A 27,509-nucleotide genomic window follows, 5' to 3' on the forward strand; every position below is an offset into this window, starting at 1 on the left:
TTTACTTTATTATGTTTGAATAAATTTATGTGATATACATTCTTTTTAATTAACGAAAATATATTAATATAATATAAATAGGTTTAAAATAAACCAAATAATGAGGTAAATAACTTTTATTATTAAGTTAATAATACAATATTCGAAAATTAATTTAAGTCATATATAGTCAATGAAGCGACCGTGCTAGAATCACGGGACTCGAGGGGTGCCTAATACCTTCCCCTTGGTCAACAGAATTCCTTACCCGATCTTTGTTCTCGCAGACCAATAAAAATAAAGAGTCAAATTTCCTTTTGATTAGGGGTTTAAATAATAAGGTGACTTGGAACACCAAAACTCAATTTCAAGTGGCGACTCTGAATAATAAAATAACCCCTTTTCAAAAATGTCACTTTAATTGGAGAAACTCTTTTTCTTTCAAAACATACTTAAATAAATTTTGAAGGAAAATAAAAGGGGTGTGACAGATTGCGACTCCGCTGGGAACAACCAGAATTCGAGCATGTAAATATTGACTTGTATATGACTTTATTTATTTATTTCTTCATTTATGTTTTTGATATTGTATTTATTGACTGAATGTGCTAATTATTTTTAATATTATTTGCATCGCATTATAACTGTCTTCTCTCGCACACTCTTTTGAGTCTTCTATACTACAATTATGGGAATTGCGACTGCGCACCCCACTTCTGTCAAGATAGCCAGTGGATCTTCGATCCATGGTGAAAGATTTTTAGTCACACATGTTTAGAAAGGGGAGCACCAATGCACAAAGCCGGAAAGCGCTGCTACCGATACGTTGCTACTTCCTAACTCGAGTTGTCCACTTGTTTTATAGCCAGTCTAGATACCTTTCTCCACAAGTTCAGCCTTAGTAGAACTAAAACCTTCAGACAAGATATCCTTACTAGGTTCCGTTTTATCTGCATCGTGTGCATTTAACTTAGCAAGACTCGGCATGGGGGTCGGGTCTGTCTAGGATATGTGCCTTTTCTTGAGACCATCATGTATATTTTGTGCTACTTGTTACATCATGTGGAAGACTATAACAAATGTTGACCGGCTTTAGATAATTGACTAAAAGAAGAAATGTCTATTTTACCCATTTTCAGCAAATGATTCAAGATAAACAAATTGAAAATAATATATATATATATATAACCCTCAATTGTATTCTCGCTTTTACCAAAACATCAAGTTTTTACAGAAAAATAAAAAAATAAAAAATAAATATATAAATAAAAAAGGTTATAGTAAAAAAAAAATAATGCAATAAAATAAATTATTTTATATATGTATGTCTTTAAATTTGTTTCAAATAGGGCATATCCACCTTCTTTTTATTTCTTTTTCTTTCTGCTCTTCATGATTCACTTGTCAAAATTATCTCTTTATTCGGTCATTTTCTTTGAAAACAACTTAGGCTTCCCTTAAGGAAGGTCAACAAAAGTCGTTTTCGAAAGAATGACCACTTTAGGCATTCTGAGTCATTTTTCATATTTTTTTTAACTACTTCAACAAATGATTTCGAATTATCAAAATTTCATAAGTTAAATTTGGTTTTAAATCGCGAGTTTCTTTTCCTAACCAGGTAACCATGAAATCTATGAGATGTGATAAAAGACCAAGGGATGAAGCAGTCGAAATGGTCAATGATCCCCCAAAGTTCATGATCACGGATAAAACCCCACCAGTACTTATGGCTTGGTGGAACGATATGCATGAGTTTAGGCGAACTGAGATATTTAAACATCTTGGTTTCCTCACAGATATCATGAGATTTAGTCCTGACAGAGATTTGATCGAGGCTTTGATCCCTTTTTGGGATTCTACAAGCAATGTGTTTCGTTTTAGCAATTTTGAGTTAACGCCTACATTGGAGGAGTTGGGTGGTTTCACAGGGTTAGGCAAGGATCTTCGAAGCAAAACACTCATAGCCCCAAGAAACGTCAGCGGGAACAAATTTTTAGAACAAATGCACATCATCTATCCTCATAAGGAGTGTTTCGATAATGGGTTGGTTTCCTTGGAATTTCTATACTCAAGATATGGAAAGAAAGAAGGATTTTCAGACTACGGGAAGCAACTTAAAAATGGGCAACACCTCCCTACTTGGGAAAAACATAGACAAGAAGCATTCATGGTGGCCTTTTTGGGAACCATGGTTTTTCTAAGAAGGGATAAAAAAATCAGTATTCATCTATCGGGAATAGTCGCTGTTATGATGAAGAAAAAGAAATTCACTATCTTGCCAATGATGTTGGCTGACATTTATCGTGCTTTGACTAAATGTAGAGAAGGGGAAGACTTTTTTGAAGGTTGCAGCATTCTATTGCAAATGTGGTTTTTGGAGCACTTGTATCGCCATCGTTTTGCGACAGATTTCAAATCTGAGTGGACGAATTATATTTTGAGCCACCCAGACAGGATGAAGGAATTAGTAGACAAATTGCCAAAAGGTGTCAAAGCGTGGAGACATTATCTTCTTAAATTAACTGCATCTGATATTACATGGAACTATCATTGGTTCCCTGCGAGTGAGGTAATTGTTATGTCTTCCTATCGTCCATTCTTTGTTCTGACAGGCCTTCGAGGATTCCAACCATACATACCCCTTCGGGTGCTACGCCAACTAGGACAAAAACAAAACTTACCTAGGGCCGAGGATACACAGAGTCTCGTATGGGAGGTGTCGTCTGAAGATCGAGATCGAGAATCAAAAGCTCAAAAGATTTGGGGTGGTAGTCGAACTATAAGCTCGAAAGCTATGGTAGACGATCGTGTTGAAGGAGAAGTAGACCCCTCATACCTCCATTGGTTCTTTGATCAAGCCCCCCTCAAAGTAATGCTCGAAGGATCAGCGCGAGAACTCAGAGATCGAGAAGAGGAAATTGAAGTCAGAATCAAGCAAGCTCGGCTTGAGGTGGAAATAAATTACAGGTCTACTCTGGATATCCTCAGTAATGATCTAAAGAATGCTAGAGAAGATTTGGCTCAACGTGATGCAATATTCAAAGAAAGAGTTAGGTTGATTCAGAAAAGGGCTGAAAAGGAACATCAATCCACCATTCGAACCTTACATGAGGATTTGGGCATTGTCACAGGCGCTATGGAGCAACAAGAGGAAAAGTATAAAAAAGAAAAGACCCTCTTAATGCACACACAGGCTAGACTACAAAATCAGTTAAAAGCTTCGATGGGACGAGAAACAGACATAGCAAAGCGTTTCACATCGTATCAAGCAGAAGTCGCAATCGAGAGAAATCAATGGATGGGGGAGCGTGAAGAACTTCATAATCAAATCGAAGAGCTTCAGGCACATGAGGAGGATTTGACCCACAGGGTTGATACTCAAGAATGGTTGCAGAATTGTCACGAGAATATGGAGGAGGCCAAAGGACAAGTGCTTCAGCTGACAGAGAGCTTGATTGATGTTTATGGTGGTTATCTACATCGGAGTGATGAGAGCTTGGGTCGACATGCGCGTGCACTGGCCCCACATCTGCCAAAAGCTTTGTTCAAGGTTTACTCTAGCCTAGGGGGCAATTGATGATCGAGAAATATTGGAGAAGGATTTGTTTTATTATTATTATTATTTCTTTTATTTTCATTTTTTTTGTCGAAGTTTGTTTCAATCTTTAAGTACTTTGATGTTTTGGTTATTTATTTTAAGAACATTTTGATTTGAATGATGTCTTCATATAAATAAATGTCGTGTTTTCTTTTTTTTTTATATAATTCTTCTTCACGAACTACGTAATGATCTGATTCATGTTCAACATGATACGTAGGCAACCTTCAACAGGTTCGATCAAAATGCGTTCAAAATATTTAGATGAGTAAAGTATGGGACTAAAAGACATAAGCAAGTCATCCAAAGCCGGGATGAAACAATAAAGTCTTCCAAAATTCATTGTAGAAATAGGAATAATTTAGGTGCATAACATTCAACGTGTTATTAATATTGCAAAGTGTTGAATCCTAACACATTTGTTTTTATATATAAGAGAGAAAGAGTTTAAAGGTGGTTGGTTTGTGAATAAAGCTGACATCTCATCAATATAACACAAGATTAAAAGGGAAAGCAAAAATGACACGCAAAGACGGAACAAAGTCGGGAAATGATGAAGTCCAAAATCAAATGGTTGCACAAGAGTCAGTGTCTGTAGAAGAGGTCAAGATGTTGAGACAACAGATGGCCGAAATGTATGAAGCTTGGATGAATGGGCAGGGTCCCCCATTTTCAATTCGGGAATACCTGAATGTAAATATGTCATTCCCCATTCAAGTCTCAACAAGTGACCCGATTTATCCACCTGGATTCGGACCCTACGTTAACACATCTAATACTGCTGGAACTTCCTCGGTACACCCGTTGAATCCACCCATGATGAATAATCCACTCTTCATGCCAACTGTGCAAACTAATGCAAATCCTCAACCAACACTAGTACAAAAATCCAATGATGATCCTATACCCAAAGATCAATATGGCCAAGGTCAGGCCCCTAAATTGACTTTCAAAATTCCTGATTCTTACCACCACACTCATCAATACAGTTCCCCCGTTGAGGTTAAAAAAACTATTAAGGACGAGGAACATGAAGAAATTGCAAGAAAAATGAGGAGTTTGGAGCAAAACATAAGGAATTTGCAAGGGCTGGGAGGACACAAAAGTGTCTCGTTCAAGGACTTATGCATGTTTCCAGATGTTCACTTGCCTATAGGGTTCAAAACTCCAAAGTTTGATAAGTATAACGGTCATGGCGACCCAGTGACTCATTTGAAAAGATTTTGTAATCAGCTAAGGGGAGCCGAAGGAAAAGAAGAACTTCTTATGGCTTACTTTGGAGAAAGTCTAACTGGTGTAGCCTCAGAATGGTTTATCGATCAAGATATTTCTCGATGGCATATCTGGGATGACATGGCGCAAGATTTTGTCCAACAATTCTAATACAATATTGATATCGTTCCGGATCGCAATTCCCTAGCTAATATGAAGAAGAAATCGTCTAAAAGCTTTAGGGAATATGCCATAAGATGGAGAGAGCAGACAGCTAGAGTCAAACCGCCGATGAAAGACTATGAATTGATTGATGTTTTTCTCCAGGCACAAGAGCCTGACTACTTTCATTACCTTCTCGTTGCAATGGGGAAGCCTTTCACCGAAGCCATTAAGATCGGAGAAGTGGTAGAGAACGGCATAAAATCGGGTAAAATTGTAAGCCAAACAGCCATTAGAGCTACCACGCAAGCAATACAAAGCGGGTCAGGTAATTTTGTAAATCGAAAAAAGAAAGAAGAAGGGTCCATGATGACGTCTGGATCGAGAGGTATTCAAATGGGCATGAACCACCCTTATGTTCAAGTCCAACAAGAACAATCTAATTCTCCTCAACATTATTACCCATCCCAATATGCAGTTCTCAACACTCAAGCATATGTCCGACCTCCTCAGCGCCAACAATGGCGGGCACCTGCCCCACAAGGTTCTCGCCCCCAACAACAAAATTTTCAGGCACCCCATAATCCACGTCCCCGGATGGATTATACAAGAGAACAAGGTCGAAAAGAAAACTTTACCCCAATTGGAGAGTCATATAAGAGTTTGTTGCGGAAATTAGTACAATTAGGATTGGTTGAACCTGTAAATCCCTATTTTGTCAATCCGAATGCAAGAGGCTTTGATCCAACTGTTATATGTGAGTATCACGCTAACACTCCAGGTCATAGCACAGAGAATTGTTGGACTCTAAAAAGAGTCATTGAGAAGTTGATTGAGGATAAGGTAATTGAGATACGTAATGAGGAGGCGCCAAATGTCACCAATAACCCACACCCTGCTCACAATAAGGAGCATATTGTGGGGATGGTAGACATTTATGAAGATTGTGAGCAAACATGTAGAACAAAAATGGAAAGCAGAGATTCAAAAGAAGAGTCGAGTATGGTTTTAGAACCCATACAAAAGGCACCGATAATTGTGAACGGTGCAAGTTCAAATTTTGGAGACTCGAGAAAACTTGTGTTGTATGTCCCTGGAGCTGTAAAAAGAAGAGAAGTACCGTTGAATGGACCAAAATTATACATTCCTGGTAAGCTTCGAGCATTTGGTCAAAATCAAGAAAGCGTGAAAGAGCCAGTTGTGATACAAATTGCAACACAACTTCCGATGACAAACACCAAGACCGTTCCATGGAATTACAACAAAGTCGTTGTTACCCACAAAGGAAAGGAAATTGTTGAAGAGACAAATGAAATAAGAGGATTAACTCGTTCTGGGAGGTGTTATGCTCCAGAAGAATTAAGAAGAGACAAACAAGCCAAAGAAAATCAGTTGCCGGTTAAAAAACCTGTCACTGAGGAGGAGGCTGAAGAGTTCTTGAAAAAGATGAAAGCGCAAGATTATTCTGTTATTGATCAATTGAGGAAAACACCCGCTCAGATATCCTTGTTGTCATTACTCATACATTCTAAAGAGTATCGTGAAGTTTTGACCAGAATCTTGAATGAGGCACATATCTCAGAAAGTATCACGGTGGGTCACTTGGAAAAGATGACCAACCGAATATTTGAGGTAAATAGAATCACTTTCACTGATGATGAATTGCCTTTGGAAGGATCTGGGCATAATAAGGCGTTACATTTAACCGTGAAATGTGAAGAACATTATGTGAAAAGGGTCATGGTCGATGGAGGATCAGGTGTAGATATATGCCCTCTTTCTACTATACAAAGGTTGAAAATCAACACAGATAGAATTCGTACTAACAATGTCTGTGTGCGTGCATTTGATGGCGCAAAACGGGACACTCTTGGTGAAATATACTTAACTGTTACAATTGGACCAGTGGAGTTCAGAATCACTTTCCAAGTAATAGACATGGACACTTCTTACAATCTACTTTTGGGTAGGCCATGGATCCACCTGGCTAGAGCTGTGCCGTCTACTTTGCACCAACTGGTCAAGTTTGAGCATGACAAACTAGAAATCATTGTCCATGGTGAAGATGATCTCCCAATCACCCGAGATCCGTCAATACCATGCATTGAGGCCAAAAGAAGTTGTGAATCCCTCAACTATCAGGCTTTTGAGATTATAACAGTCAATCAGTTTTTGGTAGGGAAGCCTATACCACAATCTCATCTATCATCTGCTTCAGTCATGGTGGTGTCCCAGATGGTACAAAACGGCTATGAACCTGGAAAGGGACTAGGGTTGTCTTTGCAAGGAATTGTAGATCCCATCAATCCGATGGGTAATCAAGAGACATTCGGTTTGGGTTTCAATCCAACTAGATTTGATAGAAAATGGGCAAAAGAGCGTAAAAGAAATGTTTGGAATTTGTTGAAGTCAATCCCTCATATTGCTCAATCTTTCGTTAAATCTCGAGGTGAACCGAGTCGAGACTTCTCTGTCCAGAATGATGTTGATGAAATATGTCAAGGTATCAAGGAAATGTTTTATGACGTAAACATGACTCAGATGGGTGAATGCACTAGTCACATGGATGTGCAATTCATCGGCCCGAATGTCCAGCTCAACAATTGGGAAGCCACTCCTCTCCCTACAAGGAGGGAGTCTTGGTAGTTTATTTTGCTGCTTTTAATTTATTTATTTGGATTATTCTCAGGGTTGTAATTCAAACCTTCTAGCTATCTCACTTTGGTGTTAACCCTTCTATCATTTCTCATTTAATGCAATGAAGTTCTAGTTTCCCAATCATATTCAATCATCTTCTCTGTTCTTACTCTATCTAATATATGTCCTCTTATTTTTCATTTCAGTTACGTTAATGTCGACTTTAATAATATGACATGCATGCGGAGTTTACAGTTAGATCCTAAAAAGTTGTCTGATCTCGAAACAATGAATCCAAAGTTTGACGAATATGATAAAGATGAAGCTTACGAAGAAATAAAAAAGGGATTGGATCAATTTGAAAATAAGCCTAAACCTAATTTAAGTGAAACTGAGGCGGTTAATTTAGGAACTCCTAAAAAAGTAAGAGAAATAAAGATAAGTATTCATGTTGATCAAAACATTCGAGACGACATAATTCAAGTTTTATTTGAATACAAAGATGTCTTCGCGTGGTCCTACGATGACATGCCGGGTTTAAGTGCTGATTTAGTAGTTCACAAACTTCCAATACATCTTGATTTTCCACCTATCCAGCAAAAGCAGCGAAAGTTTAAGACAGACATGAGCAATAAAATTAAAGAGGAAATGTCCAATACACTACCTGGTTGGCTAATGTTGTGCCAGTGCCAAAGAAAGATGGAAAGATCAGAGTTTGTGTTGATTACAGAGATTTAAACAAAGCAAGTCCAAAGGACAATTTTCCATTACCCAACATTCACATCTTAGTTGATAATTATGCCAAACACGAGATTCAATCTTTTGTGGACTGTTACGCCGGATATCACCAAATTCTCATGGATGAAGAAGATGCAGAAAAAACTGCTTTCACCACCCCATGGGGTACATATTGTTATAAAGTCATGCCATTCGGTTTGAAGAATGCGGGAGCAACCTACATGAGAGCTATGACTACCATATTCCATGACATGATGCATAAAGAAGTTGAGGTATATGTCGATGATGTCATCATTAAATCTAGAACGCAAGTCGACCATGTACGTGATCTAAGAAAATTCTTCGAAAGATTGAGAAAGTACAACCTCAAGCTTAATCCAGCTAAATGTGCATTTGGAGTGCCATCTGGCAAACTTTTGGGTTTTATAGTTAGTCGAAGAGGTATTGAGTTGGACCCCTCTAAGACAAAGTCCATTCGAGAATTGCCACCTCCAAAAACCAAAACTGAAGTCATGAGTTTTCTGGGAAGGTTAAACTATATCAGCAGGTTCATTGCTTAACTCACCGCCACATGTGAGCCGATATTCAAGTTGTTGAAAAAGGACGCTGCTATCAAATGGACAAGTGAGTGTCAGGAGGCTTTTGACAAAATTAAGGAATATTTAGCAAACCCTCCGGTATTGGTCCCACCAGAATCTGATAGGCCGTTATTCTTATATCTCTCAGTGATGGGTAATTCATTTGGTTGCGTTTTAGGACAACATGACATTACAGGAAAAAAGGAACAAGCCATTTATTATTTGAGCAAAAAGTTCACAAGCTATGAGGCAAAGTACACTCTGTTAGAAAAGACTTGTTGCGCTTTGACTTGGGTTGCCCAAAAATTGAAACACTATCTTTTGTCCTACACGACCTATCTTATATCTCGAATGGATCCTTTGAAATATATTTTTCAAAAATCCATGCCAACAGGTAGGTTGGCAAAATGACAGATTTTGCTTACGGAATTTGATATTATTTATGTCACCCGCACCGCCATGAAAGCACAAGCGTTGGCCGATCATTTAGCAGAGAATCCGATCGATGACGAATTCCCTGATGAAGAAATCAACTCTATTGAGGAAGAAATTCCTAATGATGGTCACGTGTGGAAATTATATTTTGATGGGGATGTCAACAAAAATGGAGTAGGAATTGGGGCAGTTCTTATCTCACCAAACAAATGTCATTATCCTGCCACAACACGACTTCGATTCTTTTGTACCAACAACACAACAGAATACGAAGCTTGCATCATGGGTTTGAATATGGCAATAAATCTGGATGTGCAGGAGTTGGTGGTTTTATGGGATTTCAATTTGCTCATTTGACAAGCACGAGGCGAATGGGAGACTCGAGACATTAAACTCATGCCGTACAAACAATGTTTAGAAAACCTCATCAAAAGATTCAAGTCCATTGAATTCAGGTACATTCCCAGGTTTCACAATGAGTTAGCTGATGCTTGGGCCACCCTAGCCTCGATGCTTCCATACCCGGGTAATACCTATATTGACCCGTTGGAAATCCAAGTTAGGGATCAACATGGTTATTGCAATATAATTGAAGTAGAGCCAGACGGTGAGCCCTGGTATCACGACATTAAACGGTTTTTAAAAGCTAAAGAATATCCAATACATGCTGATAGAGATAAAAAAAGAACTATCGGCGACTCGCCAATGGGTTCTTCTTGAGTGGCGATATCTTATATAAAAGGACTCCAGATTTGAATCTATTGCGATGTGTGAATATTCAAGAAGCAGAAACAATTATGAATGAGGTGCATTCAGGGGTTTGTGGCCCTCACATGAACGGTTATGTTCTAGCAAAAAAGATTATCCGGGCAGGGTACTATTGGTTGACCATGGAGCGAGATTGCTTTCGATTTGTACGCAGGTGCCATCAGTGCCAAATTCATAGCGACTCAATTCACTCACCCCCTTTAGAGTTGCACCCTATGTCTGCTCCGTGGCCTTTTGTGGCTTGGGGAATGGACGTTATTGGGCCAATTGAGCCGAAAGCATCAAATGGGCATTAGTTTATTTTAGTTGCCATCTACTACTTTACCAAATGGGTGGAAGCTGTCACATTCAAATCAGTCACCAAGAAAGCAGTGGTGGACTTTGTTCATTCAAACATCATATGTCGTTTCGGCATACCAAAAATCATTATTACAGACAATGCAGCGAATCTCAACAGTCACTTGATGAAGGAAGTTTGTGAGCAATTTAAAATTGTTCATCGTCATTCAACCCCTTATCGACCCAAAGCAAATGGGGCTGTTGAAGCGGCAAATAAAAACATCAAGAAGATTCTTAGGAAAATGGTGCAAGGATCTAGACAGTGGCATGAAAAACTACCATTTGCTCTCTTGGGATACCGCACGACTATTCGTACGTCAATTGGTGCAACTCCTTACTTATTAGTTTACGGTACTGAGGCTGTCATACCCGCAGAAGTTGAAATCCCTTCACTTCGAATCATTGTCGAAGCAGAAATTGAGGACACGAAATGGGTTAAATCAAGGTTAGAACAATTAGCACTGATAGACGAAAAACGGTTGACATCAATTTGCTTTGGTCAATTATATCAGCAGAGGATGGCTCGAGTTTATAACAAGAAGGTACGCCCAAGAAATTTTGAAGTCGGTCAACTTGTTGTGAAACGCATCATTCCCCATCAAGACGAGGCCAAAGGAAAGTTTGCCTCAAATTGGCAAGGCCCTTATGTTATTAAACAAGTGCTATCAAAAGGAGCATTGCAACTAGCAGATATGGAGGAAAAGGCAATCGACACAATTGTTAACGCAGATTCGATCAAAAGATACTATGTTTAACACTTTTTGTTATGACACTCTCCTGATTGACCTTCTCAAGATGAGAGGATAAAAATGTATCCTCCTTTATTTCAAACACCACTTGTCTGGTGCAAAAAAAAAAAAGTTTCATTGAACTACGTTCGACCTGATTCCTAAGAGGATACGTAGGCAACCTTTCATTGGGGTTCGGTCTAATCACTAAATAAAACAATAATCATGTTCTTCAATTCTCCAAGGGCTGAGACATGACATTGTGACCTACGGTGTTTTACAAATAAAAATAAAAAAATAAAAAAATGAGAGAGGCTTATGAGTGAAAACCTTCATGGGCACCATAAGACGATAGTAAGTTGAGAGAAAGAGATAAGAATGTCTTATTGGTGGAAAACCATGAAGGGCACCATTGATCAAATGATGACATTCCGTCTTGGCATGAGCACACAATCAAGATAGAAGTCAGGCTATAGACTTAAAGGTACAACATTGTTTCATGAGATTCAGACAACTTAGAAGGATCAAACGTTCAGTCCAAATGATTCTTTTCATTCATTTTAAACATTTACTTATTTCCTTCTTCTAAAGACATAACATTTCTTTCATAACCCTTTCATTTGTGTCATTTGTACTTGTGTTCGGTATTCTTTGAGTCTCATTCAGCATAAACTCGCATCAAGTGAGAAAATCAAATTAAAGTAGCAAAATTGATTACGGTATTTTTAGTTGAATGTTGGGGGCATGCACAACATTGACTAGGGCTGTGAACCGATCGAAAAAAAATATCAAAAAAATCGATACCGTGTGCAAATCGGTAAAGCAAGAAAGTTGTTTTGGAAAGGATGAACCCCACAACATGCACAAGATAGAAATGAGTCAAAATGTTCATAAGAAGTGTTTCAAGGGAAGATAAGAACCGTCTATAAAGCATCTTCAAGCTATTCGCGCGATCGTCAATATGATGATTCTTTCAACCAACACAGATTCAAAGTCAAACTCCACAAGATATTCGAAGTCACAAACCAACCACCGTTTAGAAAAACTAACAAAATATTCTTTGTTTTAAAATAGGTACAAAGAAAAATCGTGCAAGTAATTTGCGAGAGTCAAACGCCACCAGGTAAGTTCTTGAATCCCTGTCTCTCCTACAATATGCACCACAATAATAATGATAACAATAAAAAAAAAATATTATTTTTCTTAATAAAATCTGGGGCATTTTATTTTATTTTTATTTTTGTTTGTTTCTTGTACAAAAATAAAAATAAAATAAAATAAATGATCTTAAGTATAATAATAATAATAATAATGTAAGTAAAAAAAAAAACATATATATATAACCCCTATTTTTATTTTTTCATGTCTTTACAGGGCTCAATAATCCCTAGTTGCATATAGGGCACAATAACCCCTATTTTATTTTTCATGTTTTCACAGGGCACAATAATCTCTGGTTGCATATAGGGCACAATAACCCCTATTTTATTTTTCATGTCTTCACAGGGTACAATAATCCCTGGTTGCATATAGGGCACAATAACCCCTATTTTATTTTTCATGTCTTCACAGGATACAATAATCCCTGGTTGCATATAGGGCACAATAACCCTTATTTTATTTTTCATGTCTTCACAAGGCACAATAACCCCTGATTTCATATAGGGAACAATAACCCCTATTTTATTTTTCATGGGCACAATAACCCCTGGTTGCATATAGGGCACAATAACCCCTATTTTATTTTTTTTTGTCTTCACATGGTACAATAATCCCTGGTTGCATATAGGGCACAATAACCCCTATTTTATTTTTCATGTCTTCACAGGGCACAATAACCCCTGATTTCATATAGGGAACAATAACCCCTACTTTATTTTTCATGTCTTCACAGGGCACAATAACCCCTGGTTGCATATAAGGCACAATAACCCCTATTTTATTTTTTATGTCTTCATATGGCACAATAACCCCTGGTTGCATATAGGGCACAATAACCCCTATTTTATTTTTCATGTCTTCACAGGGTACAATAATCCCTGGTTGCATATAGGGCACAATAACCCCTATTTTTTTAATTTATTTTTCATGTCTTCACAGGGCTCAATAATCCCTGGTTACGTGTATGGCACAATAATCTCTATCTTACTTTTTATGACTTCACAGGGCGTAATAACCTCTGGTTATATTGGGCACAAATCTCCCTTTATTTTATTTTATAAAAGTATATTATTATTATGCCTAGTATAAACTTTTATAGCTTCCATCAATAACTCACAAAATTTACCTAGTGCATACTGGGGCAAAAATTTTGTTTCGTTTGTTTGTTTTGTTTTATGGCGTGCAGGTTTCTACCTAGTATACCAATTTGAAGTTCAAGAATAAAATCCTCGTTTTGATTAGAGAAACGAAGAATGTCAGATGTCAACGACATTTAGAGTTGTTTTCAACCCATGTAACGGCTCAACGTATCATGAATCATCTTCTCGAGAAAACAAGCATTCAAGAATATCATGCGGAAGAGTGTCAACGACTCAAGTCAAATCATAAGTTTCAGATCATAAATTCAAATATCAAGATGAAAGTTCGGAATCGATGTACCTACCCAAAGAGGGTGAAGCGATAACCGAAGATTCAAAATGAAGACTCAGTACTAGTGGAGTAGATATGATCTTGTATCTTTCCCTTCTCTCCTGTTGTATTTTTCCTTTTAATGTAACAACTGGAGCTACGAACCGAAACCTCGACAAAACCTCACTCGACTACCTAAAATTATTCTCCCGTCCCTTCCTATATATGAACTACACCTGATTATTAACTCAGGATAGATAGTTTGTCCAAAGTTAGGGCGCAGTCAAACCTCTCCTCTTTTACTTATTTTCACATTTTTGGATAAATGTCTCGGTCAAAAAATTAGTCACAGTGTTCACGTCTTTGCATGAAAACTCTTCATGTTTCCAAGCAAAGAGGGGCATATTGTGAACACCTAATTTTTGACCAAAACATAAAAATTTTACACCCAATTTTAATACTTAAATATTATTATTTCAGTAGAGTTATATTTAAAATAAACTGAAAATTACAACAAATTATAAGCTCACTTTATGTTTAAAGTTTAATAAAGAAAGCTTTTGAATTTAATGTATTTTGTTTTAATCTTTCAAATTTTATCTAGTCTAAAAAATAATAATAGTCGTATATATCATGGAAAAGTAGAAAAAAATAATAATAAAAGATAAAAAGAAGAGTCCTAAAAATTTCAAATTACCTTACCTTTATCCTAATTACCCCCAACTTCCTTAACTTATTTACTAAAAATCCTCCTCCCATTTAGTTTTTTTATTTTTTTATTTTTTTTTTCCTTCTATTTTTTTTTTCTTTTCTTCCCCTCTTGCACGATCTTTTCTCTTTTTATTTTTTTTACACGTTTTTTTTTCTTTTCTTTCTTTTTCTGTTTGTTCTTTCTTTATTTTATATTATTTTTATTTTTTTATTATTTGTTTGTTAATATTTTTCTTCCTTTATCTCAATCCTAAAATTCTCAACTAAATTTTAAATTAAATCCTAATCCCACTCCATCACGTTCCTTTTAATTAGCACCAGACTCACACCCCAAACTATTATAAAAACATACGCTCAGTAAAGAAAAAAGATAGGCATACACACAGAAAAAAACAGAAACACAGAGAGAAAAAATATAACAAAAAGTGAGTTTTATTTTTTGAATTAGGTCAGCGTTCGAGATTTCGCTCAAGGTTTCAAATTCGTGGCTCTTTAAAGTTAATATTAGCTATTAACTTTGGAAATCAGTAGATAGTAGCAGTTTGTTTTGTGGTATCGATTTTCGCAGTGAGGTAACCCTAAATTCTCGCATGATTTAAATAGAATAGTTGTATGAAAACTCGATTCCAATAATATGAAGTTCTTTGAATAGCATATTATTATTATGTAATATCAATCTGTGATGCATGTTGTGATTATTTTTGAGAATTTATGAATGCTTAGGAAAACGAAACCGAAGATGTTTCTTGTTAAAAAAATAATATAAAAATAAAAATAAATGATGTACCATACATTTTTTATTTTGTCTTATGCTCTTTAGATGCAATTGATATTAAAATTGGTTTCATGATATTTAATTTTTTGAATAGATAATACTTCTTGGAGCTTAGTTTTCATTTAAGAAATTTTGTTGAAATTATTTGTAGACTTGTTAGCTTTTGATGTAAATAAAAAAAAAAAACTTAATTAATTAATAATTCAGAAAAGCTATCCGGAATATGTTTTAGTCCTTTTATTTTTATTTTTGATAAAAAATAGTTTATCTTGATAATAAAGCATAGGAAAACTATTACTTTAAGTGAAATTGTTAATTAAGAGGAGAATAAATCTTATTTAGAAATTCAGTATTAAGAATAATAATATTATCATTATTATAAATAATAATACTAATAATAATAATAATAATAATAATAAATAAAGAATAAAAAAAAAATAAAGAAGAAAAGTAGAAAGATACAGAACAAAAACTTAAAAAGAAAAAAAAATGATTAAAACAATAAAATAAAATAAACAATAAAAAAAAAAAAGAAGACAAGAAGCAGAATGTCCAAAAAAAAATTTAAAAAAAAATTATAAAAAGGATAAAGTAAAAAAAAAAAAACGTAAAATAAAATACAAAGAGACAAAAGAAAAAATTAATAAATTAATAAAACCCAAAACGTAAAAAAGAAAAAAAAAAGTAAGAAAAAAAAAAAAAATCAAGAAGGAAAAATCTTTCTAAAAAATAGTCCTAATCTATTTAGAATTTCTTGCTAAAACTAATCCAGATCACATAAAATTTTATTTCTATTTTAAATCTAACTAAAAAAAAATATAATCCTAAAATACTCAAAAAATCTCAATCCTACACAAATTCTAATTCCTAGCAATTAGATACCTATATATTTTCTATCTACAATAAAAAAATAAAAAAATACAAATACATGAAAAAGAAAAGGAGAAGAAAAGAAATTACAAGACATATCAAGATTTGTAAATATCCATCTATTAACTTTACTTTATTATGTTTGAATAAATTTATGTGATATACATTCTTTTTAATTAACGAAAATATATTAATATAATATAAATAGGTTTAAAATAAACCAAATAATGAGGTAAATAACTTTTATTATTAAGTTAATAATACAATATCCGAAAATTAATTTAAGTCATATATAGTCAATGAAGCGACCGTGCTAGAACCACGGGACTCGAGGGGTGCCTAATACCTTCCCCTTGGTCAACAGAATTCCTTACCCGATCTTTGTTCTCGCAGACCAATAAAAATAAAGAGTCAAATTTCCTTTTGATTAGGGATTTAAATAATAAGGTGACTTGGAACACAAAAACTCAATTCCAAGTGGTGACTCTGAATAGTAAAATAATCCCTTTTCAAAAATGTCACTTTAATTGGAGAAACTCTTTTTCTTTCATAACATACTTAAATAAATATTGAGGGAAAAAAAGGGGTGTGACAACTATTATATTTTTCGGATGTTTATGAATTAAAATTATTTATATTTTTCGGGCACTCACGAAAAAATGTGAAATATTTATAGATTATTTGTATCGATATTCTAAGGTGACTGGTATAATTCATGAATTTTTTTAGGAAAGTTTATGTCTTTTTCTAGATTTTAATATTTTACGGAGGTTTACTAATAATTTTTATGATATTTTTCAGGCCGTCACGATAAAATGTGAAATTTTGATATTTTATTAGTATTGATATTCTAGGGTGACAGGTGCGATTCGGGATTATTTGAGGTGTTTTTATCTCTTGTTCTTGATTTTTATATTTTTTGAACGTTTACAAATTAATTTTTTTAATATTTATCGGGTAATCATGAAAACAAGTGAAATTTTGATATTTTATTTGTATCGATATTCTAAAGTGGAAGTTGCGATTCCAAAATTTCTTGAGGTGTTTTTATTTCTTTTTCTTTATTCTTATATTTTTTGGACGTTACGAATAAATTTTTTTGATATTTTTCGGGTAGTCACGATAAAATGTGGAACTTTTATATCTTATTCGTATCGATATTCTAAGGTGAGTGATGCGATTCGAGAATTTATTTAGGTGTTTTTATTTTTTTTCTTTATTTTTATATTTTTCGAACGTTTACGAATTAAAAGTTTTGATATTTTCGAACAGTAATGAAAAAATGTAAAGTTTTGATATTTTATTCGTATCGATATTCTAAGGTGACTGGTGCGATTCGAGAATTTTTTGTTGTGTTTTTATGTCTTTTTCTTGATTTTTATATTTGTCGTACGTTTAAGAATTAATTTTTTTTATATTCTACGACAGTCACAATAAATTCTAAAATTTTGATATTTTATTCTTATCAATATTCTAAAGTGACATGTACTATTCGATAATTTTTTGAGGTGTTTTTATGTCACAAATTTTTATATTTTTCGGACATTTACGAATTAAAAATTTTCATATTTTTCGATCACCCATAAAAAATATGAAATTTTGATAATTCATTCTTATCGAATTTCTAAAATGAATAGTACGATTCGTGAATTTTTTGAGGTGTTTTTGTATCTTTTTATATCGTTTTATATTTTTTGAACGTTTACGAATTACAATTTGTGATATTTTTTGGGCTGTCACAAAAAATGTGAACTTTTGAAATTTTCTTCGTATCGATATTCTAAGGTGACAGTTGCGATTCGAAAATTTGTTTAGCTGTTTTTACGTCTTTTCTTGACCATTATATTTTTTGGAGTTTTACGAATAAAAAGTTTTGATTTTTTCGGGCAATCGTGAAAAAATGTGAAATTTTGATATTCTAAGGAGACTAGTGCGATACGTGAATATCTTTAGGTGTTTTTGAGTGTTTTTCTTCATTCTTATATTTTTTCGGACGTTTACGAATTAAAAATTTTAATATTTTTTAGGCTGTCACGAAAAACTGTGATATTTTGATATTTTATTCGTATCGATGTTCTACAGTGACGGGTGCAATTTAGAATTTTTTTGAGGTAATTTTTTTTATCTTTTTCTTGATTTTTAAATTTTTTGGACGTTTACGAATTAAATTTTTTGATATTTAGCGGACAGTCACGAAAAGATGTGAAATTTAAATATCTTATTCGTATCAATATTCTAAGGTGGCTGGTGCGATTCAAGAATTTTTTGAGGTGATTTTATGTCTTTTTCTTCATTTTTATATTTTTCGGACGTTTACGACATAAAATTTTTAATATTTCTCGGGCAGTCACAAAAAAATGTGATATTTTGATATTCTATTCATATCGATATTCTAGGGTGACTGGTGTGATTCGAGAATTTTTTCAGGTGTTTTTGTATGTCTTTTTCTTGATTTTTATATTTTTCGGACAATTACGAATTAAAATTTTTGATATTTTTTGAGAAGTCACGGAAAAATGTGAAATTCTGATGTTTTATTCGAATCAATATTTTAAGGTGACAGGTGCGATTCGGGAATATTTTGAGGTGTTTTTATGTCTATTTCTTGATCTATATATTTTTCGAACGTTTACGTTAAATTTTTTGATATTTTTTATGAAGTCGCGATAAAATGTGAAATTTTGATATTTTTTTTGTATCGATATTCTAAGGTAACAAGTGCGATTCGGGAATTTTTGAGGTTATTTTATGTCTTTTTCTTAATTTTTATATTTTTTGCACGTTTATGAATTAAAATTTTAAATATGTTTTGGGGAGTCATGAAAAAATTTGTGAGTTTTTGATATTTTATAATTATCAATATTCTAAGGTAACTAGTAGGATACGAGAATTTTTTGAGGTGTTTTTATGTCTTTTTCTTGATTTTTATATTTTTCAGACATTTTCAAATTAAATTTTTCGATATTTTCCGAGTAGTCACGAAAAAATTTGAAATTTGAATATTTTATTTGTATCGATATTGTTAGGTGATAGGTGCGATTCAAAAAAAATTTAAGGTGTTTTTATGTCTTTTTCTTAATTTTTATATTTTTCGTCCGTTTACGAATTAAAATATTTGATATTTTTGGGCAGTCACGAAAAAATGTGAAATATTGATATTACATTCGTATTAATATTCTAAGATGACTAGTGCGATTTGGGAATTTTTTGAGGTGTTTTTATGTCTTTTTCTAGATTTTTATAATTTTAGGACGTTTACGAATTAAATTTTTTGATATTTTTCGTGTAGACACGGAATAATGTTAAATTTTGATATTTCATTCGTATCGCTATTCTAAGGTGACATGTGTGATTCTAGAATCTTTTTAGGTGTTTTTATGTTTTTTTCTTGATTCTTATAATTTTTGAACGTTTACGAATTAAATTTCTTGATATTTTTGGGGCTGTCACGAAAAAATGTTAAAATATTATATTTTATTTGTATCGATATTCTATGATAAGAGGTGCGATTCGAGAATTTTTTGAGGTGTTTTGAAGTCTTTTTCTTGTTTTTATATTTTTCGGACTCCTACGAATTATAATTTTTGATATTTTATAGGCAGTAAAGAATAATGTGAAATTTTGATATTTTATTCGTATCGATATTATGTGGTGACTGGTGCGATTTGAGGTGTTTTTATGTCCTTTTCGAGATTTTTTTATTTTTCCGACGTTTATGAAGTAAATTTTTTAATATTTTTTAGGCATTCACGTAAAAATGGAAAATTTTGATATTCCATTCATATCGACATTTTAAGGTGACTGGTGTGATTCAGGAATTTATTAAGGTGTTTTTATGTTTTTTTTGGATTTTTATATTTTTCGTACCGTTACGAATTAAAATATTTGATATTTTTTGGGCTGTCACGAAAAAATAAGAAATTTTGACATGTTATTCTTCTCAATATTCAAAGGTGACAAGTGCGATTGGAAATTTTTCGATTAAATTGTTTGATATTTTTCGGGCAATCACGAAAATATGTAAAATTTTGGTATTTTATTCGTATCGATATTATAAGGCGACTGGTGCGATTCGGTAATTTTTTGAGGTGTTTTTATTTCTTTTTCTTGATTTTTATATTTTTCAGCCTAAAATTTAAGAATAAATTTTTTGATATTTTTTCGGGCAGTCAGGAAAAAATGTGAAATTTTGATATTTTATTCGTATCGATATTCTAAGGTGACTAGTGCAATTCATGATTTTTGGAGGTGTGTTTATGTCTTTTACTTGATTTTTATATTTTTTTTGCACGTTTTGAATTAAAAATTTTGATATTTTTCGGGCAATCACGAAAAAATGTGAAATTTTGATATTTTATTTTTATCGATATTCTATGCAGACTATGTTGATTCGGGTATTTTTGATGTGTTTTTACGTCTTTTTCTGGTTCTTTATACTTTTTGGACATTTACGAATTAATTTTTTTAATATTTTCCGAGCTGTCACTAAAAAAGTGAATCTTTGATATTTTATTTCTATCGATATTGTTAGGTGACTGGTTAGATTCGGCTATTTTATAATGTGTTTTTATGTCTTTTTTTTATTTATATATTTTTTATCCGTTTACGAACTAAAATATTTGACATTTTTGGGCAGTCACGAAAAAATATGAAATTTTGATATTCTATTCGTATCAATATTCTAAGGTGACTGGTGCGATTCGGGAATTTTTTGAGGTATTTTTATGTCTTTTTCTTGATTTTTATATTTCTCGGACGTTTACGAATTAAATTGTTTGATATTTTTCGAGGGGGTCACAAAAAAATGTGAAATTTTGATATTTCATTTGTATCGATATTCTAAGGTGACTGGTGCGATTCAGGAATTTTTTGATGTACGAATTAAAATTTTTGATATTTTTAGGGCAGTCACCAAAAATATGAAATTTTGATATTTTATTCGTATTGATATTCTAAGGTGACAGGTGTGATTCAAGAATTTTTTGAGGTATCTTTATTTTTTTCTTGATTTTATATTTTTCGGAATTGACGAATTAAAAATTTTGATATATTTTGAGTAATCACGAAAAAGCGTAAAATTTTGAATTCTTATTTTTATCTATATCCTAATATTACAAGTACGATTCGGAAATTTTTTGAGGTGTTTTTATGTCTATTTCTTGATTTTTATATTTTTAGGACGATTACAAATAATTTTTTTTTGGATATTTTTCGTGCAGAGACAAAACAATTTTATATTATGATATTTCATTCGTTTCGCTATTCTAAGGTTACAGGGCGGTTCTGTAGTTTTTTGAGGTGTTTTATGTTTTTTTCTTGATTTTTATAATTTTATTCGTATCGATATTCTAAGGTGAGAGGTGCTATTTGGGATTTTTTTAAAGGTATTTTTAAGTCTTTTTCTTGATTTTATATTTTTCAGACTTTTGCGAATTAAAATTTTTGACATTTTTCAAGCGGTCACGAAAATTGGGAAATTTTGATATTTTATTAGTATCGATATTATGTGGTGACTGGGGAGATTCAGAAACTTTTTGAGGTGCTTTATGTCTTTTTCGAGATTTTTTTATTTTTCAAACTTTTATGAATTAAAATTTTTGATATTTTTCAGTTATTCACGAAAACATGTGAAATTTTGATATTTTATTCTTATCGATATTCTATGGTGACTTTGGCGATACGGGTATTTTTTGATGTCTTTTTTTTTTACTTTTATATTTTTCGGACATCTACAAATTAAATTTTTAATATTTTCCGAGGGGTCACGAAAAAATGTGAAAGTTTGATATTTTATCCGTATCGATATTGTAAGATGATTTGTGCAATTTGGGTATTTTTTGAGGTGTTTTTATGTCTTTTTCTTGATTTATATATTTTTTATCGGTTTACAAATTAAAATTTTTGATATTTTTTAGCAGTCAAGGAAAAATATGAAATTTTGAAATTTCATTCGTAACGATATTATAAGATTACTGGTGTGATTCGAAATTTTTTTGAGGTGTTTTTATGTATTTTTCTTTATTTTTATATTTCTCGGACATTTACGAATTAAAATTTTTCATATTTTTCGGGGAGTCACAAAAAAATGTGAAATTTTGATATTTTATTCTTATCGATATTATAAGGTGACAGTTGCGATTCAGAAATTTTTTGATGTGTTTTTATGTCTTTCTTTATTTTTATAATTTTCAGATGTTTAGGAATTAAATTTTTTGATATTCTTCTTGCAGTCACGAAAAATGTGAATTTTTTATATTTCATCCGTATAGATATTCTAAGGTGACTGGTACAATTCATGAATTTTTGAGGTGTTTTTAACTCTTTTTCTTAATTTTCATATTTGTTGGACGTACGAATTAAATTTTTTGATAGTTTTCAAGCTGTCACGAAAAAGTGTGACATTTTGATATTTTATTCGTATCGATATTCTAAAGTGAAGGGTGTGATTCGAGAATTTTTTGAGGTATCTTTATGTCTTTTTCTTGATTTTTATATTTTTCGAATGTTTACGAATTAAAATTTTTGATATATTTCGGGGAGTTACGAAAAAATGAGAAATTTTGATATCGTATTGATATTCTAAGGTGACAGGTGCGGTTCAGAATTTTCTTTAGGTGTTTTTACGTCTTTTTCTTGATTATTATATTTTAAGGACAATTACGAATAATTTTTTTTGATATTTTTCGTGCAGTCACAAAAAAATGTTAAATTTTGATATTTCATTCGTATCACCATTCTAAGGTTACATGTACGATTCTGGAATTTTTTGAGGTGTTTTTATGTCTTTTTCTTGATTTTTATAATTTTCAAACGTTTATGAACTAAAATTTTATATATTTTTGGGGGAGTCAGGAAAAAATGTTTAATTTTTATATTTTATTTGCATCGATATTCTAAGGTGAGAGGTGCGATTCGGGAATTTTTTAAGGTATTTTTAAGTCTTTTTCTTGATTTTATATTTTTCAGAATTTTGGGAAGTAAAATTTTTGATATTTTTCAGGCAGTCACGAAAATTGTGAAATTTTGATATTTTATTAGTATCGATATTATGTGGTGTCTGGTGCGATTCGGAAATTTTTTGAGGTGTTTTTATTTCTTTTTTGAGATTTTTTTATTTTTCGAATGTTTACAAATTAAAAAATGTGAAATTTTGATATTCTATTTTTATCGACATTTTAACTTGATTGATGCGATTCGAGAATTTTTTGAGGTGTTTTTATGTCTTTTTCTTGATTTTTACATTTTTGTACGTTTACGAATTAAAATATTTGATATTTTTTTGACAGTCACGAAAAAATAAGAAATTTTGACATTTTATTCGTATCGATATTCAAAGGTGACAAAAGCGATTCGGAAATTTTTCGTGGTGTTTTTATGTCTTTTTTATTTTAAAATTTTACGGACGTTTAAGAAATAAAATTTTTGATACTTTTCGGGCAGTCACGAAAAATGTGAAATTTTGATATTCTATTCGTATAGATATTCTAAGGTGACTGGTGCGATTTGTGAATTTTTTGAGATGTTTTTATGTCTTTTTCTTGATTTTTATATTTTTTTCAGACGTTTAGAAATTAAATTTTTTGATATTTTTCGGGCAGTCATGAAAAAATGTGAAATTTTGATATTTTATTCGTATCGATATTCTAAGGTGGCTGGTGCGATTCATTAATTTTTTGAGGTGTTTTTTTGTCTTTTTCTTTATTTTTATATTTTTCATACGTTTACAAATTAAATTTTTTGACATTATTTGGGTAGTCACGAAAAAATGAGAAATTTTAATATTTTTTATTCGTATCGTTATTCTAAGGTGACAGGTGCCATTCGAAAATTTGTTGAGGTGTTTTTACGTCTTTTTCTTGATTTTTATATTTTTCGGATATAAACGAATTAAAATTTGTGATATTTTTGGCAGTCATGAAAAATTAAAAAGTTTTTATATTTTATTCGTATCGATATTCTTAGGTTACTTGTGCAATTCGAGAATTTTTTGAGGTTTTTTTTATGCCTTTTTCTTGATTTTAATATTTTAAGGCAGTGATGAAAAATTGAGAAATCTTGATATTTTATTTGTGTCGATATTCTTAGGTGAATGGTGCTATTCGAGAATTTTTTAATGTGTTTTTATATTTTTTTCTTGATTTTAATATTTTTCGGATGTTTACGAATTAAAATTTTTAATATCTTTTGGGACTGGTGTGATTTGGGAATTTTTTGAGGTGTTTTTATTTCTTTTTATTGATTTTTATATTTTTCGGACGTTTACGAAATTAAATTTTTGATACTTTTTGGGCAATCACAAAAAGTGTGAAATTTTGATACTTTATTCATATCAATATTCTAAGGTGACTGATGTGATTCGGGAATTTTTTGACATGTTTTTATGTCTTTTTTCTAACTTTATATTTTTCAAACGTTTAAAAAGTAAAATTTTTGATATTTTTCGGGCAGTCACAAAAAAATGTGAAATTTTGATATTATATTCATATTGATATTCTAAGGTGGCTGGTGCGATTCATGATTTTTTTGAGGTGTTTTTATATCTTTTTCTTGATTTTTATATTTTTCGGACGTTTACGAGTTAAATTTTTTTGATATTTTTCAGGCAGTCAGGAAAAATTGAGAATTTTTTATATCTTATTTGTATCGATATTCTAAGGTGATTAGAGTGATTCATGAATTTTTTGAGGTATTTTTATGTCTTTTTCTTGATTTTTTAATATTTTTCGGGCAGTCACGAAAAAATGTGAAATTTTGATATTTTATTCGTATCGATATTTTAAGGTGACGACATGTGCTATTCGGGTATTTTTTGAGTTGTTTTTTTTGTCTGTTTCTTGATTCTTATATTTTTCGGACGTTTACGAATTGAAATTTTTGATATTTTTTCAGGCATTCACAAAAAAATATGAAATTTTGATATTTTATTCGTATCGATATATTCTAAGGTGGCTGGTGAGATTCACGAATTTTCTGAGGTATCTATATGTCTTTTTCTTGATTTTTTTATTTTTCAAACTTTTGCGAATTAAAATTTTTGATAATTTTCGTACAGTCATGAAAAGATGTGAAATTTTGATACTATATTCGTATAGATATTCTAAGTTTACTAGTGCGATTCGGGAATTTTTTGAGGTGTTTTTATGTCTTTTTCTTTATTTTTATATTTTTCAAACGTTTATAAATTAAATTTTTTTATATTATTCGGTCAGTCACGAAAAAATGAGATATTTTAATATTTTTATTCGTATCGATATTCTAAGGTGACATTTTTTGGATGTTTACGAATTAAAATTTGTGATATTTTTTGGACAGTCATGAAAAATTGTGAAATTTTGATATTTTTTTCGTATCGATATTCTTTTTCTTGATATTTACAGTTTTCGGACGTTTAGGAATTAAAATTATTGATATTTTTCGGGCAATCACGATAAAATGTGATATTATTCTTATCGATATTCTAAGGTGAATGGTGCAATTCACGAATTTTTTGAGGTAGTTTTATGTCTTTTTCTGGACTTTTATATTTTTTTTAGATGTTTATAATTAAAATTTTTGATATTTTTTGGGCAGTTATAAAAATATGAGAAGTTTTGATATTTTATTCGTATCGATATTCTAAGGTTACAGGTGCAATTCGGGAATTTTTGAGTTGTTTTTATGTGTTTTTCTTTATTTTAATATTTTTCTGATGTTTACGAATTAAAATTTTTGATACTATTTGGGCAGTTGCGAAAAAATGTGAAATTTTGATATCTTATTTATATTGATATTCTAAGGTGAGTGGTGTGATTCAGAAATTTTTATGTCTTTTTCTTGATTCTATATTTTTCGGACATTTAAGAATTATAATTTTTGATATATTTTTGGCAGTCACGAAAAATGTGAAATTTTGATATTTTATTCGTAACGATATTCTAAGGTAACAGGTGCGATTAACGATTTTTTTGAGGTATGTTTTTGTCTTTTACTGGATTTTTATATTTTTTCGGACGTTTACGAAATGAAATTTTGATATTTTCGGGCAGTTACGAAAAAATCTAAATTTTGATATTTTATTTGTATCGATACTCTAAGGTGATTGCTGCGATTCAAGAACTTTTTGAAGTGCTTTATATTTTTTTCTTGATTTTAATATTTTTCGGACGTTTATGAATTAAACTTTTTGACATTTTTTGGGCAGACACGAAAAAATATTAAAATTTGATATTTTATTCGTATCGATATTCTAAGGTGACATGTGTGATTCAGAAGTGTTTTTGAGGTTTTTTATGTCTCTTTCTTGATTTTTATATTTTTCGGACGGTTACGAATTAAATTTTTTGATATTTTTCGGATAGTAACAAAAAAATGTGAAATTTGTATATTTTTTTCTTATCGATATTTTAATGTGATTGGTGTGATTCGGGTATATTTTGAGATGTTTTTATGTCTATTTCATGATTTTTATATTTTTCGGACGTTTACGAATTAAAATGTTTGAAATTTTCCGTTCAGTCAAGAATTAATTTAAATTTTGTATATTTTATTCTTATCGATATTCTATGGTGACTGGTGCGATTCAGGATTTTTTTGAGGTGTTTTTATGTCTTTTTCTTGATTTTTATATTTTTCTAACGTTTACGAATTTAAATTTTTGATATTTTTCGGGTAGTTATGAAAAAATGAGAAATTTTGATATTTTTTTAGTATCGATATTCTAAGGTGACAAATGCTATTCGAGAATTTTTTGAGGTGTTTTTTTTATCTTTTTCTTGATTTTTATATTTTTCGGACGTTTACGAATTAAATTTTTTGATATTTTTCGGACAGTCACGAGAAAATACAAAATTTTGATATCTTATTTGTTTTGATTTTCTAAGGTGACTGATGCGATTTGAGAATTTTTTGAGGAGTTTTTATGTCTTTTTCTTGATTTTTATATTTTTCGGACGTTTACGAATTAAAATTTTTGATATTTTTCAGGCAGTCACAAAAAAATGTGAAATTTTGATATCTTATTCGTATCGATATTCAAAAGTGACTGGTGCCATTTGGAAATTTTTTTAGGTGTTTTTATGTGTTTTTCTTGATTTTTATATTTTTTCGGGCAGTCACTCTACAAGTAAAATTTTGATATTTTATTCGTATCGATATTCTAAGGTAACAGGTGCGATCCGGGAATTTTTTGAGGTGTTTTGATGTCTTTTTCTTGAATTTAATATTTTTCAGACGTTTATGAATTAAAATTTTTGATATTTTTTGGGCAGTCACGAAAAAATGTGAATTTTTGATATTTTATTCGTATCGATATTCTAAGGTGATTGGTGTGATTCAAGAATTTTTTGCGGTGTTTTTATGTCTTTTTCTTGATTTTTATATTTTTCCGGACATTTACGAATTGAAATTGTGATATTTTTTGGGCAATCACG

At 31.6% G+C, this 27,509-nt stretch overlaps 1 protein-coding gene and 1 pseudogene across 1 annotated transcript; both read left to right on the plus strand.

Moving 5' to 3' along the window:
* The window catches only part of LOC125877477 (uncharacterized), a 10,961-nt pseudogene extending 8,781 nt beyond the window's left edge, over positions 1-2,180 (plus strand).
* A 2,822-nt stretch (positions 2,181-5,002) lies between these two features.
* Positions 5,003-8,886, plus strand: LOC125877478 (uncharacterized). The gene is made up of 3 exons (XM_049558763.1): positions 5,003-7,593; positions 7,795-8,123; positions 8,276-8,886. Exons 1-3 carry the CDS (start codon positions 5,003-5,005, stop codon positions 8,884-8,886), a joined length of 3,531 nt encoding a protein of 1,176 aa, XP_049414720.1.
* The last annotated feature ends 18,623 nt before the right edge of the window (positions 8,887-27,509 follow it).

The sequence above is a fragment of the Solanum stenotomum genome, chromosome 9, assembly GCF_019186545.1.
Source record: "Solanum stenotomum isolate F172 chromosome 9, ASM1918654v1, whole genome shotgun sequence".
Lineage (NCBI taxonomy): Eukaryota > Viridiplantae > Streptophyta > Magnoliopsida > Solanales > Solanaceae > Solanum > Solanum stenotomum.

Excerpts from the sequence above, each read along its gene's own strand:
- LOC125877478 (XM_049558763.1), top strand. The coding sequence starts at position 5,003 with ATGAAGAAGAAATCGTCTAAAAGCTTTAGGGAATATGCCATAAGATGG. Across the intron at positions 7,594-7,794 it reads CCTACAAGGAGGGAGTCTTG|TTACGTTAATGTCGACTTTA; the intron begins GTAGTTTATTTT and ends TTTTCATTTCAG. Across the intron at positions 8,124-8,275 it reads GTCCTACGATGACATGCCGG|TGCCAAAGAAAGATGGAAAG; the intron begins GTTTAAGTGCTG and ends ATGTTGTGCCAG.